This window comes from Manacus vitellinus, unplaced genomic scaffold (assembly GCF_001715985.3).
Source record: "Manacus vitellinus isolate BGI_N305 unplaced genomic scaffold, ASM171598v3 scaffold_3_pilon, whole genome shotgun sequence".
Taxonomy (NCBI): Eukaryota; Metazoa; Chordata; class Aves; order Passeriformes; family Pipridae; genus Manacus; species Manacus vitellinus.
This window is the reverse complement of record NW_021940535.1, coordinates 40851518-40872387: the sequence shown is the minus strand read 5'-3', so window position 1 is coordinate 40872387 and position 20870 is coordinate 40851518. Positions and strand designations below refer to the sequence as shown.

The window sequence follows — 20870 nt, the reverse complement described above, 5'->3', positions numbered from 1 at the left end:
CTCCACTCAGTGACACAAGACAACTGAAACACAACACTTGTTGTTACTCCTATTTGACCTAAACATTGCAAAGACTGGCTTATCGGCATAAGGATGGAATCCAACCAGGATATCACTTTCCCTCTTCAAATATACAAATGTCCATGGGAGACAATGCATTACCATTCACTGTGTCACAAGTTATGAAGTTTATTTGCTACAGAAGAAATCAGTGGCATAATGAGGTCTCAAGGTCTATAAGCAATTAGGATTTCCTTGCAAGAGGACACAGTTTGCACCAATTAAGCCCAGCGACTTGTTCACAGTGGGAAACTGCTCTGAATTAACGAACAAGGCTGTTATTTATGCCCTCTCTCCTGCATGGTAACTTCGCACCTTTCTTTATTCATCTTCTGTCAGAAGATGCAAGGACTGTTCTCAGCCTCACATAATAGTAGATGAAGTGAGAAGGCAAGCATTATGGTGTCTCAAAGAACCTCTACTAGTGCAGAAAATAATCTCTAGGCACTGTACTCTTACATGATCATCAAATGCAGCTTGAATCACTGCACACTGAGTGGCAACAACTATCTTGCAGAAATGAGGACAGAGCTGAGGCTCTGTCCTCCGGAATTTCCAATAGCCACCAGTTTCCATGTGAGACTTGCTCTTGATTTTCAAAGTCTTTCCACCTCTCCCACTAAATCAACACCCAGTTACATCAGCCAACAGTATCTTCATTCAGTCTTTTTGATACACAGAAGCTTATGAAATTTAAGAGGAGCTATACAGAAAGCATTCAGGTTTACGAGGCTGTGTTCTCAGTATTCACTTTTAGAGATCTGATGTCTGAGCTATTCTCCTCCACTAGGGGCACAGAAAAAAAATAAAACCTTTCCTCTGAGAATTAAGTCAGCAAAGTATCTTGGCAATTTGGGAACAATGCTATTACTAGGCAAATTCTTTGCTAAGAAAGAGTTGAGAATGTATCTTCAAATAAGCTGATGTTTATTGATAAAATAGGGGGAGCACCTTTCAGCTCAAGACGGCAAGGCATGTAAAGGTATGACACTCTCAAAGCAGTCAGGCACAGCAATCTGTTACCTTTGCAGTACTGGAGCACTGTCTCCATGGCGCATTTCCTGTCTGTAGCCCACCTGATTCGAGCTGATCCAGTGATTTTGTTTTCCACAGGCCACCAGCCTTGCCACAGGTACACTTCATGGTGATTGTCAACAAGGAACAGTGCTAAGGAGTCAGAAAATAACAAACCCATCATCAGCCACTTATTAGTTCTTATAATCCTCTAAACAACCCCAGTCTCACATGCTTGTCAGCATGACAACAGGATCCTTTCACAGTTTACCAATCCCTTTTGTTAATCATCCAGCTAAACCTCAGATGGACTCTGATTATCTGACATAAACAATGTATTTCTACAGCAAGCTTTTAGGATACATATACATTCGATTAGTTCTCAGCATCTTTGTAAGGGAAAAATTAGTTATTTCTTAATGCTGTATAAGCATCACGTGCACACATTTTCCTGCAATAAATCAAGTTAAAAGTGCTTACAGCTACTGAAGCACTGTCTGCTGCAGGATACAGTTATCTGTTTTCCTGTTACTTAAGTATTTTAAAGCATATACCTGGTTGTGGGGCAGTGTAAAGATCCTCTTGCAAGAATGGCATGGAATTGATGACAGCAGGGTCTCTTGAAGGGTAAACATACTCAGTGGCTGAGAATTCTCCTGATGAACTACTGAGGCTGAACAGTCGGGGGGTGAAATTAAACTTTCCAGGATCTTAAAAGAACAAAATTTAAGAAGATTTGCAACAGAAAATGTCAGAGATGATTGTGAAAAATAAAAACATAATTTACAGTCACTTTTACAGTGACTGTAAATTCTCTGGTTTTTGAAAAATCAGGAAAGACAACCAGATGTCTTGGCGGACTAGCAACAGCTGTGAAGAAGTTGAGCTAAACGGCTGGCTGCCATCAGTTTGAATCTGATCCTAGCTAGTTACTATCAGCCATTTCATAACTGGCTGTTTTGCAGCTTAATTGAAGCAAGCTCACTCAGAGTTAGCTAACAAATTTTCCACTTGGTAAATCCACTCCCCTGCTACCTTTGTGGGCAGTTTCAATGCAAAGACTGGATGGGAATGTGTGCAGAAGTGCCTCCTAAATCCCTTCAGAAGAGAAGCAAAGTGTACTGGTAACAGTGTTAACTCTTGCTCTGAGCTGCCTGAATACAGATGGCAGCAGAAGGGGGAAGAACAAAATGAAACACTTGGTTTTCCAGCACTTTCATTCTAGAAAAGTATGACTTAACTCAGTAGATTTTTGGAAGCATCTCTCTGAAGGGATCATCTCAACTATCAAGAAGTTCTTCACAAACTTTACATTAAATCTTACAATACCATAGACCAGTAAAGTCAAATGTGAGTGCCAAATCCAGGAAGGCAGATCTACCTTGCAACATGCAATCATAGGCCTTTCGATCTCTCCTTCCTAACGCGTCCCAGAATCCCAAGGGCTCTGACCCTTCATCACATTCATGAATTGTCACCTTGCTGCTGCTGTGCAGCCCTGCCTCCAGTGGGCATCTACAAAACACAAAGAGAGAGAGAGTGAACCCAGTGTTCCTGCCCCAAACACAGCTAACACAAACCTGTTGGCCATTTGCATTATTAGAACCCAAAAGTACCCTCTAGGCTTGTTGTACACTTCATGTCAACACAAGCACTTTGAAAAATTATCAAAAAACAAGATGGGGAATTTCAACAACCATTCTCATACCATTTCTGATCCCATTCCCAGAGTGGAAGAGATGCTTACGTGAACTCTCAAGTAGGGATTTTCACTACCTGCTTTTGTAACTGCTGATGGCCTCCTTGCATGCTTTCCCAAAATAATTTCCTCATCCTTATTCACAAGAGTAGACTCTAATCCTCTTATCAACTGTAATTTAATTTGGTATTCAGATATTGAGCCCTCCAAATAGAAAGTGTCTGGGTTTTTTTGCAACTGTAATTAGTACAGTAGAAGAATGTGGATGCCCCATTCCTGAAAGTTTTCAAGGTGCTTTGAGCAACCTGGTCTAATGGAAGGTGTCTCTCCTGGCAAGGGGGTTGGAACTAGGTGATCTTGAAGGTCCCTTCCAATTCAAACCATTCTATGAGTCTATTAATAAAAGCATTCGACCTTCAGTGAAAGTGATTACAGAACATTTTCTCCCCTCTACCAAACCAGCTTGTCCTCCTCACCAAGCATGCACAAGTTGCATTTGTACTCAGAAGACAGATTTATTTATTTCAAATTTTCTTTGAGTCAGACTATTTTAAGTAAATTGATAGCCTATATAACCATCTCCAAAATATAGGTCAGACACTCACTGTTCTTTTATTTTATTGGCTGCTGTTCTTCCTACATCCTTGGTGTGAGATTGAGCTTTGCAGCCATGCCACAGGTAGATAAGAGCTTTATTTATATTGAGGACAATCATGGATGTCCGGGAGCGCAGGCTGCTGCAGTGACATGCTACTTCAAGTAAGTTTCCTTCATTGGGAACTTCTCCTCGCACGCAATATAGCCTCCAGTCACCTGGAGCAGACAGGAACAGTGCAGCAGCATTACACAGTCACATGGCATTGAAAATTCAAACCCTCTCCTCTGGAACAGCTGTTCTCACACTGGATGAATTTCACCTACTGCATTACCTACATGGTCACAGAACAAACTAGCTAAGCACCAGGTTTGGCTAACACTACTTGAGAAACCCCAGTACAGAAAAGATGCCTTCTGAAACCTTGCTACAAGAGTACAAGTAATGAGAGCTGAAGAGCTTAACAGAGCAATACAGTCAAGTTCTGCTGTTTCATAAGGGGGGAAAAGGAAGACAAATACAGTATTCCTATCAGCTCCTCTTCCCCTCTGCACCTTAGGCACAGAAGGTCACATTCAGGTGCAAACTGGAACATGTCCAAGCTACACTTGCATTGAAATTCTCCTACCTCAACTATAGCATTCAAGGAATATGTTACAAAAAGGAGTGACTGGGTAACAAAAGCTTAGAGCTTTCCTTGGAGTAGAAGAACTGCTCATAAAAACACCTTTTTTCCCCCCCAGACTATGTAAAAAAGAATACATTTTAAAGCAAACAGGTACTTAGCTTAATTAGAAACCAACTAGAACAATTTATATGTGCACCAATACAATCTTTCTATGTTCAAAGAAGAAACAGACTACCTTGAAACAAAGCATTGCAAAGCTGTCTTAGGAGTTTCATGGCATTAATTTCCTCTTTCTACAGGGTATGGTAGTTGAGACTGAATTCAAAGCCCTCCACAATATCTAAAAAAGGATTTTGGGGCAGAAGCTCTTAACTAACAATAATTTACTTTGTGCATTTTCTTCTTCCTCTTCCCTTCTTCCAGCATGCACAATCATCCCTCCTTGGAAGCACTGCAGGAAGCATGGGGGTTCTTTCCCTTGAAGCACTTGTACCTGGAAATTGAAAGCACCACTTTTCATTAGAAAAATGAAGCAAGTATACAGACTCAGAAAAACTAGACTCTATGGATTATTAAAAATTATATAGTTATGGCTTTCCTTTTGCTTTAAAACTGCTGACTATTGTTTAAATTACCATATATCAGCATGCAATGGGTTTCATATGTGACCTGCATATTAAAAGAAACTTCTAGCTAGAATCCAACAATCAAGAGTTTCAGAGGATAAGGAATACCAACTAAACTTTGATTTAGATTGGTTTAAACTCCAACCATTATTTGAACTCTTTATAGAACTGGTCCACCTTCACTGATGTTCTTTGAAACCATTACAGAGGTAACTGAGGAACTGAAATGGGTTCAAAATTTGCTGTAAAACTGGTTCCTGTGACAACGTGCACGTTATCTGCTCACTAAATGTTGTATTTTGAGTATGACACTGACATGGCAAATTGCTCCATCAGCTTTGTTGCAGAGACTCGCTCTTGAACAAGGGCATTTACATTTCTATTCTATGAACTCCTGTCTTGCTGGTCATGTCTACACTGCTGTTAAAAAAAGTAATTACAGCATGATCAAGGTATAGGAACTAACTTTAAACCTCCCACCTCGGATGCTGGTAATGGTGAAGCCACAGTATAGCCCAAGTCTGCCTAAAGACAAAGAAAGCTAGCCTGTCCTCTTGGCTTCAAACTAGCTGCATCTGCATTTGTTAGAATCTATAAAAAACAAGGCCATTTATGTCTAATTACAGAGTAAACAAATTAAAAATTTCAAATTAATTTTTTGGTCTTGGCCTGCAGAAAGTGCTTCCTCTCAGCACTAGGAAGACAGTTCTGTTATCTGAACATGTACTTGAACTGAAGGCATGAATATGTGCTTCACATATTCCTGAAAGGAGAGAAGACCTCCTTCAGCCTTTCTCAGAAGTATAATCTTTAGAAGTGAGATTTGGGAATGACAATCCATAAAGGAGCTTACATGTCTCTGGCAGTTGGAGTAACGCCAAAAGTAATTCTGAGGTCTGACTATTTGTAATGGCAAGAACACCTTTACAGAAAGGGAGGACGCCAAAAAAGACAATTTCCATTTACCATTAGTGGCTACCTGGGAAGGCAAATCTTACCAGTTCTGCCACCTAGAAAGCTCACCTGTGCTCCTCTCTCTTCATCGAGTTCCACTGTCATCAGTGCCGATGTTCCTTTTTCACTCACTGTGGAGTGCCTTCCTTGCCAAAAGAAATATACACATTTCTCTTTTCCAACAGCCCTTACTTGTTGCTCTCCTTTTTGTCTGCTTCCAACTGTGAAACAGAAAGCACATGCTGAAGAAAGTATGCTGGCTATAGGTTTAAACAGCACATGGTTTAATCTCATCTGCCAGCTCAGCACTATCCCATCCAGAACAGGGAAGATAAAATGTCCAGTTGGAGGAACATTAAGCCTCCAAGCCAGTGTGTCCCCATGCAGAGTTGGCATTGTCTCCTCAGGTGGATGTGAGCCCCCCAGGCAGAGAAGCCTCTGTTGGCAGGAGAAAGAGATATAGAAAGATTGGTACTATCTGGAGAAAAATAACTGACAGCACTTGAGCCAATTTGCATGTGAAATGGTATGTCCAGTTATATTACCAGAAGAGTGCATTATGGCTCATTTTCCACATTACACACTGTTCCTTGGCAGCAGGAAAACAGCAACTTTTTTTTTTTTTTAAAGATCAGTATTTAGTTATTATGATAAACAAATAATGTTTACAGTAAATGAAGTTCAACAATACAACCAATTATGGAATATTTCACTCTTTCCAGTGAATAAGGAATAAACGGATATAACTAAACCAAAGCTTTAAGAAAAGCTAAGAGTTTTAAAACAGATTCTTAAAAAAGTATTAAAACTTCTGTCTTGATTCCAGCAGTGCTGAGCAGCATCCAACTGAAACACTTAGGAGAAAGTATCCTGTTTTTTTCAAGTTGAGAATATTCAAACCACTACTCACTTCTAAAATTTACGGTTTTCACTCCTATCTGTACATTCAGCTCATAAAAGTACTGCCTCCTACATAAAAATTTATTCTGTTTTGGAGTGATGGAATATGTTTTCATCCATTTGGCTTAGAAGTCTGTTTACAGTTCAGTATTAGTGAACTTCTCCCAAGACTTACAAGCTTTCATGTTTTTCTTGGATTTGCCAGTATCTGAACTCAACGATCTTGACTAAGACCTACCTACGGTTTTTGGCTAAAAGCCTGAAGCTGTATAACTGTTACACTGCTTTCAATTGATTTTAATATACTTCTATTTCCAACAATCATTTTTAGACTATTTCTATTTAATTTACCACAAAAGCCACCTATTCTTAGTTTACTGTCAGAAGGGCAAGTTCCAACGGGCTTCCTGAGCTGACTGATTCTCAGCCTTTACCTGCTGCACTCAGGCTCTTTGTCAGAACACTGCTGAGCCTGAAACCCACAGCAAAAGGTTTCCAGCAACAGCAAAAGGGACAGCAAGGGCAATGGGTTGGCAAGAGCTTTTCCTGTCATTGTTACCTATCTCAACTATCCAGCAAAGGCGTTCCTTGTTACTAAGCCTATGTCTCTTGCAAGACATTCAGACCACTGTCATTAGTCCAGCTGCCTTGTTATTTTGGTGTTAAGCTGTGGACACAATTCTGGCTTAATAAGCTGTCCTGTGAATGTGTACACCACAATGCTGGGCAAAAGCAGAGATGGACAGCATTACATCTGATGTATGAAAAACAACTACTTTTTTTTTCTATTGCTTTCTTTTAACAAAATAAAATAAGAAGTTCCACTTCTTATGGCCTAGGAAGGCTAAATTATCAGCCCCAACCTTTAAAACAGCCTCTTATCCAAAGAAGTCTAGGTCTGGATTTCACCACTAGGAGCAGCAGTTTTAGTTGCACTTCTCCATGTTTCAGCAGGATGAAATGGAATTGTTCACTAACCTGTAGTGCTCACCATGTACTTCCACTTCACCACATATGTGTCTCCCTCATGGAATTGCCCTATGCTTTGCTTAGGTAGTCTACTGTAGTCAAATTCCAGAATGTGCCAGACATCCACAGATGCAGTGATAATTTCAAACTGCCTCCCATCTTCTCCTTCTACAAGTCCATAGCCCCGGCCAATATTCATTCCATCCAAGACAGTGCCTACAGTTGTTTGAGGCACAGGTACCATTAACATGACATCATATGGTTTAGAGTCAGATCTGGATTCTTCCTGTCAAAAACACAAAGGAGAGATTTCTTTGAACATAGCTTTTTTTCTTCTTACCCCACCGTTCCAGTCAACCAGTTTGACTTCTGAATATTTCAGTACTTTAGTATCTTGTCAAAGCCACCTTGGCAGCATTCATTGAACTGCCTGGCTCATATAGAATTAATTAATTAATTGTTTTTTATATATATATATTTATATATATAATACTATATAAATAATAATAATATAAAGCAACTCTAGGGGTTCACTGTAGGAGGTGATGCTCTGACCCCTAGGTCAAAGCTCACAAGATAATAAATGTGCTCTGGATTCCTTGAGAACAAGCTTCCCTGGCTTTTATCCCAGCTAAGTCACCTAGTTTGAAATACCTAGCATGTTTATTATATGCACCTTCTGGTGAAGGGATTCACTAGAATTCTTCTCATTGAGTTTCTTCAGTTCTGTCCAGTCAAGAAATTTTTCTTTGAACAGTATGGTCTCGTTATGTTCTGTGAGTCTGCCAAACACAGCCCAGTCTGGGCGTCCTTGTCCCTTTCTGTACAAGGGAACAAAAGACATAGAATCAAATTAAACACTGTGAAAAAAGGACAAGAAAACTAGGTATCTGCAATGAGAATAAATTTAAGTTACAATACCTGGGTATAAGGGGATTGCATTCTCCTGGATCCAGAGGATTTATGTCACAATTGGAGTAGTCAAAGGTGCCATTCCACAAGTGTTTTGCCAGCTGGAATGCCACTTTTCTCTGTGCTAAAGTAACTTCCTTTCCATGCCATACATATACTTCACTGCCAAAATCAAACACCAGCACCTAAAAACCAAACCAAATATAAAACACCAACAACCTACCATTAGGTTAGGTGATACCCTGATCGTCCAGTTTCCTTGTGCTGAACACAAATTCCTCCAAATATGTGAGTTTCTGCAGGACACTAACAAGTAGCACTGCACTGCAAGTATGGACAGGGCAGTGGTCTGTACGGTGATGTCTAATTGCTGAGGATGATTGGAAGCAAGTATGGGGAATGCTGTGAGGTGTATCTTTAGGTGGCAGCTAAGTCACTAGCAGATCAGAGAGCTCTTATTGCTAAAAACCTGATTCCATTGCATGACTGATTGCTGTCTGGTTACAGCAGCTTTCCCTGACATTTTGACCTATGCCTTGTCCTGCAGCCAGGAAAGGCTGACAGAGCACAACATGGGTAACTGGCTCAGCAAACAGGCAGTGACTCAATACTTTCAAGAAAATGCATTGTGTCTTTAGTTTAGAAATCTGCTCTGATTCTGACTTAGATGGGTGAAATGGTTGTTTGAAAGGGAAAAGTCTGCTAAGGATAGAAATAAAAACAGGGTTTTATTTTGTTTTGTTTTTCTGAAGTGCTACCTGTTTTGCACTTCATGATTCTGGAGTGAGCCACTGTTGACAAAAATGTTTACACCTCCTAAAATGGTATTTCACTTTAAAGATAACATGATCAAATTTCTTGAAACCTGTAGCACACTCTAGACAGCAAAGTGTTCAGAAGCCTTTCAGAAGTACGGAGGACCCAATTTTCAGTGATCCTCTCCATGAACATTTGCAGTTACTGAAAGTCATTATCAGCTACATGTTCCTGCACTTACCACAGGAGCAGTAAGTGGCACAATACCTCTTTTGGTTGTAGCAGGGTGCATTTTGGCACCTTTCCCCAGTAGTCATCCTCAGGAATGAGCTTATCTTCTACAAGGCGGTAAATGCAATTTGTTTCTATTATTGCAGCTTCATACATTTCATCTTCTTCAGGACTTCCAGCAGCTTAAGGAAAAGATTGTCAAAAATAATAAAAGAATTAACATCTTTTACTAAACAGAACTGACTCAACTGTTTTACTGTGATAGAACATCAGATATTGTAACTATAAGAATGCTTACACTGGTAATTTGTCTGTCCACCAAGGAGTTTCCAGAAGTCTTTGGCTGCATGGGTATGGGTATTTATTCCTTCTTCTATAGTTTGTATATAAGAAGCTCTACAGCCAAGTTCCCTCTTTGTCTGAATTAAAGTTGCAAGTTCTGAAGCCTAAGAGATTAACAATTATCTGAAGAGGATTGCTTAAGTCTTTAGAATTCTTGTGCAGTACAAATGGGATATAATAGAGCAAATAACAGAAGAAATGGTTATTATTTGTTGCACTAAATAAACAGACACTGGAAAAAAAGTTACAGAAATGCATTCATTCTTCCATTTACCTTAAAACAAGACCTGATCTCAATGAACATGGGAATAAAAAGGACATCCTGCAATTCAGACTATTTTTGTTTGAGTCCAAATCTGTATCCTGAGGATATCCTCTTTTCTCTTGCAGCTTCACAACCTACATGCTCCTACATCAGCTTTCATTCAGTGCATGGGCTAAAACATATTTTCAGAAATCCTGCATATCTACCTGTCATGGACTATCAGTTACATGCCACTTTTTGAGAGAACTGCCACCAAGGATTGATCAAAGAGAAATATACTGCAAGAGTTCTAAAAATAAATAATAAACCCCCAAAATAGTACTGACCTTTGCTTTTTCTATGACATTTGCAAACTCTCCTACCCATAAGAAACATAAATGTGGAGTTAACAACAGGAAACAGTCTCCACTGTTCAGTGATGAGGCTCTAGGTTCAACTAATCTTGTTTGAACATGTCTTCTTCCTAAAGAGAAAATAAAGTTAATTTTATTCCTTCAACTACTACTATCTGGTGCCAAGATCTAATTTGTTTTCAATGAAATACAAACAACCCCAGCACATTTAGCAAAATATATGGAAACAGACTGTTAAAGAAGAATTAAAAGACTACTACTGTGAAAAAAGAGTTTACTCATAGAAAACAAAATAATTTGTCTCCTATCAACTAATATTTCTATTATTTCCTGTTCTTGGTTTAACAACTCTGTGTCCTTCTGGAAAGAAATGAATTAAGTAAATGGCAGACAGCAGCAAAATTCCAGAACCCTTTACATTTGCTTAAGTGAGGCTATGACAGAGTATCCGTAGGCAGTAAAAGGTGTTAGGAATTTTACTTTGCCAAAATAGTAGCTATTATTTCTGCAGAATCAGATACATTACTACGCACTGTAAGGGGAAGTGGAGCAAGAACACTGTCATGTCACTTCCGAGTTATACTGAGCACTGGAAGAGTGGGACAGTTAAAAAATTTCCATAGGAGATGGCTAGAATTTCTGAAATACTGTGTTTTTCTCCCTGGAAGACACACACCAGTGGCACAAAGCAAACTTATTTGTAAGGTTTAACTTCAGTCACGCAGTTGTCACTTATTCTTTTAAGTTTTGGACAGAAATCTTGAGCTGAAGATCTAGAGCAAGCTAAACATCCAACTGTGGTAGCAACTCCCACATGTTACATTCAGTCTATTATTTATGGAAAGTAAAAGCAGTTGCAGCGTACCTTTAATTTGCAGGAGCATTAGCTTCTTGTATGGCACAGCACTGTTGTTAGAGTTTTGCTCTGTTAGATTAACACTCCGCAGGCTAATGTTGCTGAAGTTCTCTTTGCTTGCCAGGCCAGCAAGTGCTACTTCTGAGAAATTTGAGTTTGTAGACACTTGTACATAAAAAGAAGTTGGAGGAAAGACACACACACAAAAAGGACAAAATTATATTAAAAAATTGGGTGTTGCATTAAGAAAATAATTTCTGTCCATTATTTCCAGCTTTTCTTCTTATCAATAGAAACAGCAAAACCAAGTTGAACTCAGATTAACCACTAGCCCAAAAGGTTTATGGGTTTAGGATTACCTAAGTTTCTAGATATCATCCAAGAGTTGGCATCGGAATTATGTTATTTGGCAGAAACACCAACTCTGTTAGGAAACATGTCTTACCCAATGTTTTGTGAAGTACTGTGTAGATCTTCAATGCCTTATAAGTCATTAATAATAAAAGACAGCAGAGATTCAAGGCTAATTAACTGATATTCCCTTAAAATTTGGCTCAGACAGTGTGATGCAAGAGCCATTTGCAGTTCAAAGTCTTAGTCATGTTTTACTGTAAACGTAAAGCCCAAATTCTTGGCTACTTCTGCTTGTTGCTCAACCAAAGACAAAGCACTTCATGAATTTATAACTCAGGGAAATGGTTCTCATGAGATGGCAAGAAAGTATTACACACATAATTAGCATTTTCATCAATACAGTCAATGTTTAAAGATGATCTTTCTTTATTCAAATGTAATAAGGAAAACTTGTACCCCAAATGGTAAGAGTGGCTTGACAAACCTTTGAATAAATCTTACAATAATGTCTTTTGCTGTCTTCCTGGTTGTCAGGAGAAAGCAATGTCACAAGTAAAACACAAAGCCCTGATCCTCTATGGAAATTACTCTTTAGGAGTCAAGAAGGCTAATTCTAGTTTCTGAGAGAAAATTAGGACCCAAAATTGAGGCCAGTGTACCTGAACAAAAGTTCATCTATTCTTGCCAGCTCTTGCCCCAGCATAACGTAACATTGGATCTGCTTTCCTTGATCTCCTGTCCTCACCCTGCAGGCACTGTGGCACACTCTCTCTCTCTCTCTGCACAAGGTGACTGTGCTAAAAATAAATAATTAAACCTACACGCAGGAGGGGGTTGTAGGTAGCTTTCCCTGAGGAAGTCACACAGACCCTTCTCTGCAGACCTCCTAGACCGTCTACATTCAACCTTGGACTTCAATCAGTTTATTGCCACTCAGAGAGTACGTTCCATTCCTTCATTTCTGGCTTTTGTGTTGGGATATTTTGGTTCACTTTTAATTAAAATAGCAAGATGGTGTTTTGTACAAATCACCCTTCTAGCTTACTTTTTTCTACTTTCATTCTCTTTGACTCCATGAAGGCAACATTCAGTCTTTGTTCAGTGTATTCATGAAGAATATCTTGTCTTGCTGCCAGCATTTTCAGTGGGTTTCTTGAGGACTGGACTCTGCGTGTAGGCCTAACTGCACGTTTGTGCTCTGCTACAGAAGATATCAACCTGAAAAACAAGCAGTGTTTATAACCATCAGGTAATTTTTCTAGGGAGAATCATCTAATGACAAGACATCAGGATCAGTTCCTCAGTTCATGTGGGAGCGTGATTTCAGGAATATGCAGAAGAAATGGCCATGCCCAGTACTAAGACACCTACCTACATGATGGCTTAGAGCTGAACATTGAGCACTGGTCCTATGTCTGCATTCAAAACAATGGGGAAAAAAGTAGTTCTTACTTTGGTGCATAAGGATCAAAGATGGCATCAAAGTCCTCATCAAGGTCCAAAGGCACTGAGGAAGAAGGGAAATCCACATGGCGATAGAATTTGGAAAATGTTTCATCATCATCCAGCTTCATCACCTCTTTCACGGATCTTCCTGTAACTGTCAGCACTGTCTCTTGCATCCCAGCAACTGCAGGAAAGAAACACCTTACCCAGTAATAATCATACTAGAGTTTCTAACTCTAGGAAAGGTAAACATACCTTGTTTGGTAGTGTTGGAGTGGGGATTTTTTTGAAGGGGTCGTGGTGTTTTGGTTTTTGTTGGTTTTTTTGTGTGTGTGTGTGTTTTTTTTTTAACTCATGGTAGAAAAGTGTTGGTAAAGAATATCAAAACAGTGTAACTGCTACTCATATGCAATAATCATTATACAAAAATGCTTGGGAAATATGGCTTAATGAAAAATTTGGGCACTATAAAAAATGAGTTGTTTTGGTAGGATGATATAAGCATTTTAACTTCTTCTATATTCCATCTTGCATCCAACCATATGATTCCTTCCTTTGAAAAGATCTACTAGAACTACAAGTGGAAAAGTCACTACTTCAGACTAGTGAGTATGGCAGAGTCATTATTCTACACTAGTGCCTCCTCTGCTGAAATGTGAACGCATTTGTTTATGGTATCTGACACATTACGAATTACAAAAGGTTTTTTGTCTTACAAATGGAGGACAGACATATGAAATAGAAACACTGGAGAACTCTAGACAGCTTCATAAATAGCAAACAAGCTGTACAAGGAAGCTGAAGAACTGCTATAGAAGTCAGTTTTCAAAAAAGCAGGAAGGTGAATGAATTGTGCTTGGAGCAGCTTAGTGTCCTATCTTGATTTTAATAACACTAAACTACATTTAAAGCTGTTTCACTATATGGCAATATGGTTTAGACTGGCTGTGTGGCTTTAAGAAATTTTGCTCTCAAGAAGGATGTGTACATCACATGTAGAGAAATAAGAAAGTTATTCTGGCATTTGTGATTTACTCTATTGTACATTTGTAATACAATAGAGAAACGCTTTTCTTCTTAAAATTTAGTAAAGACTGAATCACAAAAATAAAGCAAGTGATCAGTAAGTGTAGTCTGAAAAAAGAAATATTCAGTTTCTGTTACCAGATATTTTAACTAAGAGGTACTTTAATCCATTTACTGAAGTCAGAGTGGATACACTGCCACCTTTGATAACTCTACCAACCTTTGTTATTCAGCCTTCCCAAGAACGATTCCAACTTGTCAAGCTTCATATCTGATTCCAATTGCATATCAGGCCTGGCTTCAATTTCTAAGCAAACCAGAAAGTAAAACCTGTTAATTGACAGAAAGTAAAAAAGCCTGGACTTATCTCAGTCATTTTTATTCCTTACCTTCCAAGGGCTTTGTAGACTTCTGCCGGTTACTGTATGGGGATGCTACTGATGTTAGAGCACTTGGAGAAGCCAGGCCTGTGTAGGAACAGAGAACATAAGAAATGCAGTTGTGACTTCAGCCCATGTTCTCAGCAGTGATGACAGGGAAGCTATTTAGGGAAAGCAGATGAGCCTGGACACTTCCTATAGTCTGGAATATTTCCCCAGCCTCCCTAATCACTGTATTAGAGATGGTAGAGTGCACTGCCCTACCTGCTCCTTTAGTCAACAGCAGCCTCAGAAACCACCCCATTCACAAGAACAAAGTTTCAATTCCAAGTGTCCACAAAATAGAAGCATTCTCTTGAATACAGTAATTTTAACCTTTTCAAGATATTAGCAGTTCACTTGGTCTACATCTTGGATTCCAGTTCTACCACAAGCCACATTTTAAAAACATGCAAGTGTTCTGAACAAAAAGATATGGTTAGCAAGGAAACTACCAAGATCTTGTTTGGCACCTTCACCTCCACTGTGTCCTCACCACCTTTTTTAAATTTCAATGCATCCCTATTAATACATGTGGCAGGATGCAGTTTTGAGAAAACATGGAAATGGAAGCAGAAATGGAAGTCAGAGTTCCCATCATATTAAGCACTCCTTTTGTTGGACTCTCCTCCACCCTTTTCAGTAACTATCATAAAGCAATTAATCCTGGACCCAGTGGATAAAATACGATGATTTTTGTTTAGTTCTTTTCATGTGAATCTATGTTGCTCTAGTAATAGAAATGGCACTCTATAGGATTCATGGATTTTATTAGGTAGAAAAGCATACCAAAGGAACGAATTGCATCTATTAACTCTTGTTGCCTAGACTTTCAGTAAATGGGGGAACAGACATTTACACCTTTCTCTAATATCTGTTTTCCACTTAGCTATAACTTACTAATTACTGAGCCATGTAAGTTTAAGCCTTTAGTTATTTTGATCAGATTAAACCAGTGTTGTGCTGGGACAACATATACTAACCATGTTTCCACTATCTTTACTGCAAGTCCTACTTGTCAAACACTAAGATAGATTTAGAATATAACTGGGTAGCTTTTCCACAAGCAATTTTTCTCCCTTCTACCTAAGATTTTTAAAGTTCCAGCAGGTTTTAAGTCAATGGGTAAAGCCTCCATCAAGACATACTTGAGAGGACACAGCTCTTAAGCAGCTCTACCAGGACTTAATCCACAACAACCACATGGAGAACTGCTTAGTAAAGGATGACCTTCCAATTAGGACTGAAAAATTTTCAGCCATAAGAAGCAATTAAAATACAGCATCTGTGCACATGCATATAACGAATATGTAATTTTGCATTTCTTTCTCATAGCCTCTTAAATTAAAAACTCATCATGATAATTTATTCTTTCAGGCTCTAAAAACAACACACTTGTAACTAAAATCCCACTTGGGGTACTTTTTTTAATGCCACTGTCATTGTGTTACTTTGCTTCCTCAAAAGAATGATCATAGCACCTAAAGAGACCCTTGCAAGGTAATTTTTTTCCCATTAAGAAGAACAATGCTATCACCTTCTATTCCTTTCCAAAGACCAATATATTTGGGGAAAAAAAAAAGAAAAAAATCTCAAAAAGCAAGTCTGTGGACAACTGAACAGTTTTTCTTAGTGACCCTCCAAAGTAGGTTACTCTTTACACACTGAATACTGGTGTTTCTAGCAGCAAAACAATGTAAGCAGCAGCTAAAAGATTACTAATAGATGTAATTCCTAATACTGTGTACTTGTTTATCTGCCAACAGAATGTGGCTTGGATTGCAAACAGTTACTCCTGTTGCAATATTGCCTTCGCTCTACAATGATTTTTTTTTTTGATGGTTGTCATTTAACTCAAGGTTCATTGTTGTTGTGTTTAATAACCAATGTTTGTTTTGTAACAAAACAAAATCTAGTATTCATTAAGCACAAGAGGTCAGTTTAAGTGCCTTCTTCCCAAACCTATCATCTTCCCAAGAGCACTGTGAGAACAGCTACATTTCTACCATGTGCAGCCTTCAGAGACTCCTGCCCAATTCAGAAGAACGATTAGGTCTTGAAAAAGTGACTGAATTCAACCGATTAAAAAAAAAGTCAACACTGCTCCCTTGCCATTTCTATTTCCTGGTTCTATGTAGAACCAGAGAATCTGTTCAGTGATTTCTTCAGCCAAACACAGCACTGCAAGTTGTTGTACAAGACAGCATCCATAAAAATAACACTCGTTTGCTAAATATTCCCAGTGTTCCTAAGAGTGGGGGAAGTGCCAGCAATAGCAACAACTAGATTTCACAATTATTCTCTAGGCAGTGCAGCTGGGTTTTCAAAGGAAGGATAAATAAGAAAGAATAATCCAACTATGCCATCTGGGTTGTATTAGAAGGAGAAACAAAACATATATCCCTGTTCAAGTGATAGACTTCCACCAGTCAGAGCCCCATAATAACTGGATGGCAGTGTAATAGTGCAGAACAAAATAGATCAATATGAGGGCCACAAGAAACTAAAGTGAACAGCCTCATGACATGATATTCAGCTGAAGACAAACAATCCTCCTCTTGCTAAACACAGATACTGTTTCTGCATAGCTTTAGCCTGACTTTATTTTGACTAGACAGATAAGAGGTGTCTTATTTATACTGGGATCATTTCATCACTGACCTTTTTTTACCATTCGGCCAGCTACAGTGAACTGTGTGGAGTCATTGGCTGCTCCTTTACCCTTGGACTTCCAGGCTTCTTCTCGAGCTGTAATCAGGTGTTTCCTTTCCTCAATGGTCATTTGACTCTCCTGGTTATCTGCCATTCTTTGCTTTTTTGGGGAAAGAGAGAAACAGGTGTTTAAAAATAAGATAAATAACCAGGATACAGCTAAAGACTGGCTGAACATTTCAACTGCCAGATGCAGAGGGAAGGAGAAGGAGAACAAGCTACTGAAGTGAAGTCACAGACACATCTTAGTGACCCTCAGATGCTTTACTGTCTTGCTGCCCCATCACAATGTGACTATGAGGTTTTGGTCTGTGCTCTTTGACCTTTTCTTGAACCTACCAGCCAGGGCAAATGGTCCCCCTCTAAGCAAAACAAACCATTCACTCTGCAAATGATAGAATTTTTCAGACCTCGTTCTTTTGAAGCATGACTCGCTACACAGGTGAGATCACTAAACTGACACTGAGCAGATGTTTTTGAGTGTGCAAATCTGCAGGTGGCACAGGGAACAGCAATGAAATGGTGTAACTTCAGTGCGTGACTTCTGAATCAGTCTCTCACAGTAACTCAATTCTCCTGGCAGGATTAGCAGCTTTATCTCTCCAGAGGCTGCTCACTTTAGTTCCTATGTCAGCTTGCTCTACTAAATATTTTTCCAATGACTGTGATCATCACCAGCACCCTTTTTTTTTTCCAGGTGACCCTCAGCTTTCCTTGCTTGCTTTAGAGGTTATCAGCCAACAGCTTAAGTGATCAGAAGCAGAAGGTGAATTATCTTAGTGCCCTCCTAACTCAAAGGATTGATGATGGTACATTAAATAGGAAAGAAACTGAACTTACACACTCTGTTGTAGCTATGTCAGGCCAAAGAAATATTACTTTAATGCACTTATCTTAAAAAAGTAGCAACATTTTAGGGATTACACTGCATAGAAATCAGATGTAAAAGTATTTTTAGTGCAAGTGACTATCAACGCTAGAATTATTTTCAAATTGTATGTTATTCGTCATTTTTCTTCACAACCTTGCTGCTAGAATTGAAAAAAAAAATTAAAATCTCAAGCTTTAACACACCTCTAACTCATGGAACCACAGAGGGAAAATACAAAAGTATACAAAAGCTTGTGAACATAAACATTCTTCTTCTTTCAAGATACAAGAAAGAGATATAAACCCACTTATTTTTTATTTTCGTAAAAATCAAATAGACTAAATAAATAAGTCACTTTATATAAAAGCTATTGTGACTGCAGAGGACACACTAAAATAGAATTTCATAGCTTTCAGCATTTACCAGGATCAGTAGCCATCAGCCAGAAGAGTGAAGACAAGCCAGAAAATAGCTTGTACAAGGACTAGGACCATGAGAGTCTCCACTCTTTCCCTCTAGTTCCATACATCTCTGCATCCTCCTGCAGTAAAACTTCCTTGCAATTTATCAGGAAAGAGCGCTGGGCAGCCAGACAATATGACTGCAAGCCATGATAATCAAGATTAAAAACTGTGATTTTTCCCTAGAACTCGGAAACGTTCAACAGAAATGACAACATGGAAGTCTCTTCAGTGTCATTTCCTCATCTGTCAAAGGCTCAGAATGCTTTAAAGAAAAACACTGAAGTATTTATCTTCATTTCCCCAAGTCTATACCCATTCCAGTGTCAGCACAGCCACCTCTGGGATGAACAGTTGGCAGAAAAAAACCACAGCAACATACTAAAGGAGACTTGGGCAGGAAATTAATAAATACCTAATGAAACCACAAGGGAAATTTCATACACAAAACTAATACTTTTAACTTAGTAAGGGTGCTGACTTCCATTACAATACGAAGGGAAGTGAGGGAGAGGGAGAAAGAAGTAGAATCATATGTATTTGGTTTTGTTTTGGTTTTGTTTTTTGTTTGGTTTGGTTTTTTTTAAACTTACAAGGGGTTTAATTTTGGATTTTGTCTTCAGTGAATACCTGAATCCTCAGAGTCTGCAGAGCTACTGAAAATTCTGGAGAAGCAGACCTGGAAAGTGTGTGTATTAATCACTACACACTTGAATTGCAAGAAAGACTGTGAGTAATTCTGGAGCTGTGTCAAAGGACAAAAGAGAGCAGCTGTCTGACAGCAAAAACAAACTTTTTTTTTTTTTTTAATGGAAGATTTCAAGCTGTTCCATTGGGCAAAGCATCTTTGGAGTTCTTAAAAAATAAAATCTCAGATTGTACGTGTATGTTACACAATTCAGAGAAATTCCATATTAGATCTCTTCCTAATGTATGAAGACTCCCACTTTAATCTACAAATAAATAAACGAACTAAAAAATTGTAAAGTGAATAGATACCAAGCAATCCCCAACCCATTTAATTTCCCATAACAATCCTGGTGAAAAACAGAGGTATATGTCATGGTCAAATAAAAAAATGATTTTTCTATAGCTGGAAAGCTAACATGAGCCAATGCAACTGTCAAAAGAAACTTCAGCAAAAATACACCTGGTAGTTAGTTGGGAGCAGTTTAGAAAGCTTCCACAATTACCACATGCAGCATTTGTGAAGGAATGAATAGGTTGAAGGACATTCCAGTTGGGAGAAAGTATGTCAAGAAAGTTAAAACTCAAGAAGTTTTTAAGTATAAATTTTATTTTCAAGTGGAAAAAAAAGTAAGACATGAAAGGAGAATCTCAAATTTGCAAATGTAAAAAAGTAAAAACAAGAATTAGTATGTAAAGAATGAATAAAAATAATAAATAAAACTTAGGAATAAAACAGCTTCAATGTGGTTTTTTTTTTTCATTAAAAAGGTAGTTACTTTCAATGAAATATTCTAATTCATCATGTAAAATACATACATGTGTTCATTGATGTCTCAGGTGAAATAATTGGAATACAAACACAAGCAGTGAATTTTTAAAAAAGCCTTTGAAAATGGGAAAATATACAGGACTGACAAAAGCTTAGATGGAAAAAATATTTAGAAGAAGTAAAACTAAAGTATGTAGGTACAGGTCACACAAGCTGTGTTGTTCCAGAGATCCACTAAAAGACTGCTGCAAAGACAATCAATGAAGAATCAAATCACAGGCACGTAATTAATGCCATTCCACATGGCATTATGGAAAAAAGGTTTAATCAAAATGGTAAGTTTGATGAGCTCAAGTGTGATTAAATATATTAACACAGTTACCTCTGATTTCTTTAATATATTTGACTTAATCACAGATGACATTCTGAGGTGGGTTTTTTTGAGCAATATAAAAATATCAGAGCAGCTTACAGGCTGCAAACTAGATAACTGACTGAAAAATTATTTCTGAACAGAAAGTACCCATGCACTGATCTGATTCATCCCAACTTTGATTAAAATGTTTTCATGAACATGGGAAAAAAAGAGATGCAGTTCTGCTGAGAAGACCCTCATGAGGACACCAACGTACACAAAGTGATGAAGATGAAGAAGAGATAATCATATAGATGGGTGAAAAAAAGGGTATCTGAAAAATCTGGTAAATCAGGATTTTAAGAGAAATGTTATTTGAAAAGGGAAACAGGCAAACCCCAGAAAATTATGAAGACAGAAAAAGAGAGAGAAAAAGTCCCATGGAACAGTTGTTTTGAATAGATAATCTGTACTGCAATAGCTCATCCATTTCCAGCCTCCATGCTTCTGCCCAGGATCGTGACAATTTTGAAGGGTTTCAGGAAAGGGCTGAAATATTTTTTCAAGATTAAAAAAAAAAAATTACTTCAGATTAAATCAGATGAGT

The 20870-nt window shown here is 38.3% G+C and overlaps 1 protein-coding gene across 7 annotated transcripts in view; it reads right to left on the bottom strand.

Annotated features, from left to right (window-relative positions):
- The window catches only part of SVIL (supervillin), a 108100-nt gene that overhangs the window by 5493 nt on the left and 81737 nt on the right, over window positions 1–20870 (bottom strand). For all 7 annotated transcript variants that reach the window (XM_018075312.3, XM_018075311.3, XM_018075310.3 and 4 more), the window contains 18 exons: window positions 17067–17217; window positions 14376–14453; window positions 14207–14293; window positions 12967–13144; window positions 12560–12732; window positions 11170–11325; window positions 10278–10414; window positions 9643–9790; window positions 9381–9526; window positions 8367–8542; window positions 8122–8266; window positions 7455–7731; window positions 5646–5797; window positions 4384–4489; window positions 3379–3586; window positions 2456–2589; window positions 1629–1784; window positions 1084–1227 (listed from right to left, as the gene is read on the bottom strand). In XM_018075312.3, coding sequence (XP_017930801.2) covers window positions 1084–1227; window positions 1629–1784; window positions 2456–2589; window positions 3379–3586; window positions 4384–4489; window positions 5646–5797; window positions 7455–7731; window positions 8122–8266; window positions 8367–8542; window positions 9381–9526; window positions 9643–9790; window positions 10278–10414; window positions 11170–11325; window positions 12560–12732; window positions 12967–13144; window positions 14207–14293; window positions 14376–14453; window positions 17067–17217 — 2752 coding nt within the window. The remainder of the gene's footprint in view (window positions 1–1083; window positions 1228–1628; window positions 1785–2455; window positions 2590–3378; window positions 3587–4383; window positions 4490–5645; window positions 5798–7454; window positions 7732–8121; window positions 8267–8366; window positions 8543–9380; window positions 9527–9642; window positions 9791–10277; window positions 10415–11169; window positions 11326–12559; window positions 12733–12966; window positions 13145–14206; window positions 14294–14375; window positions 14454–17066; window positions 17218–20870) is intronic.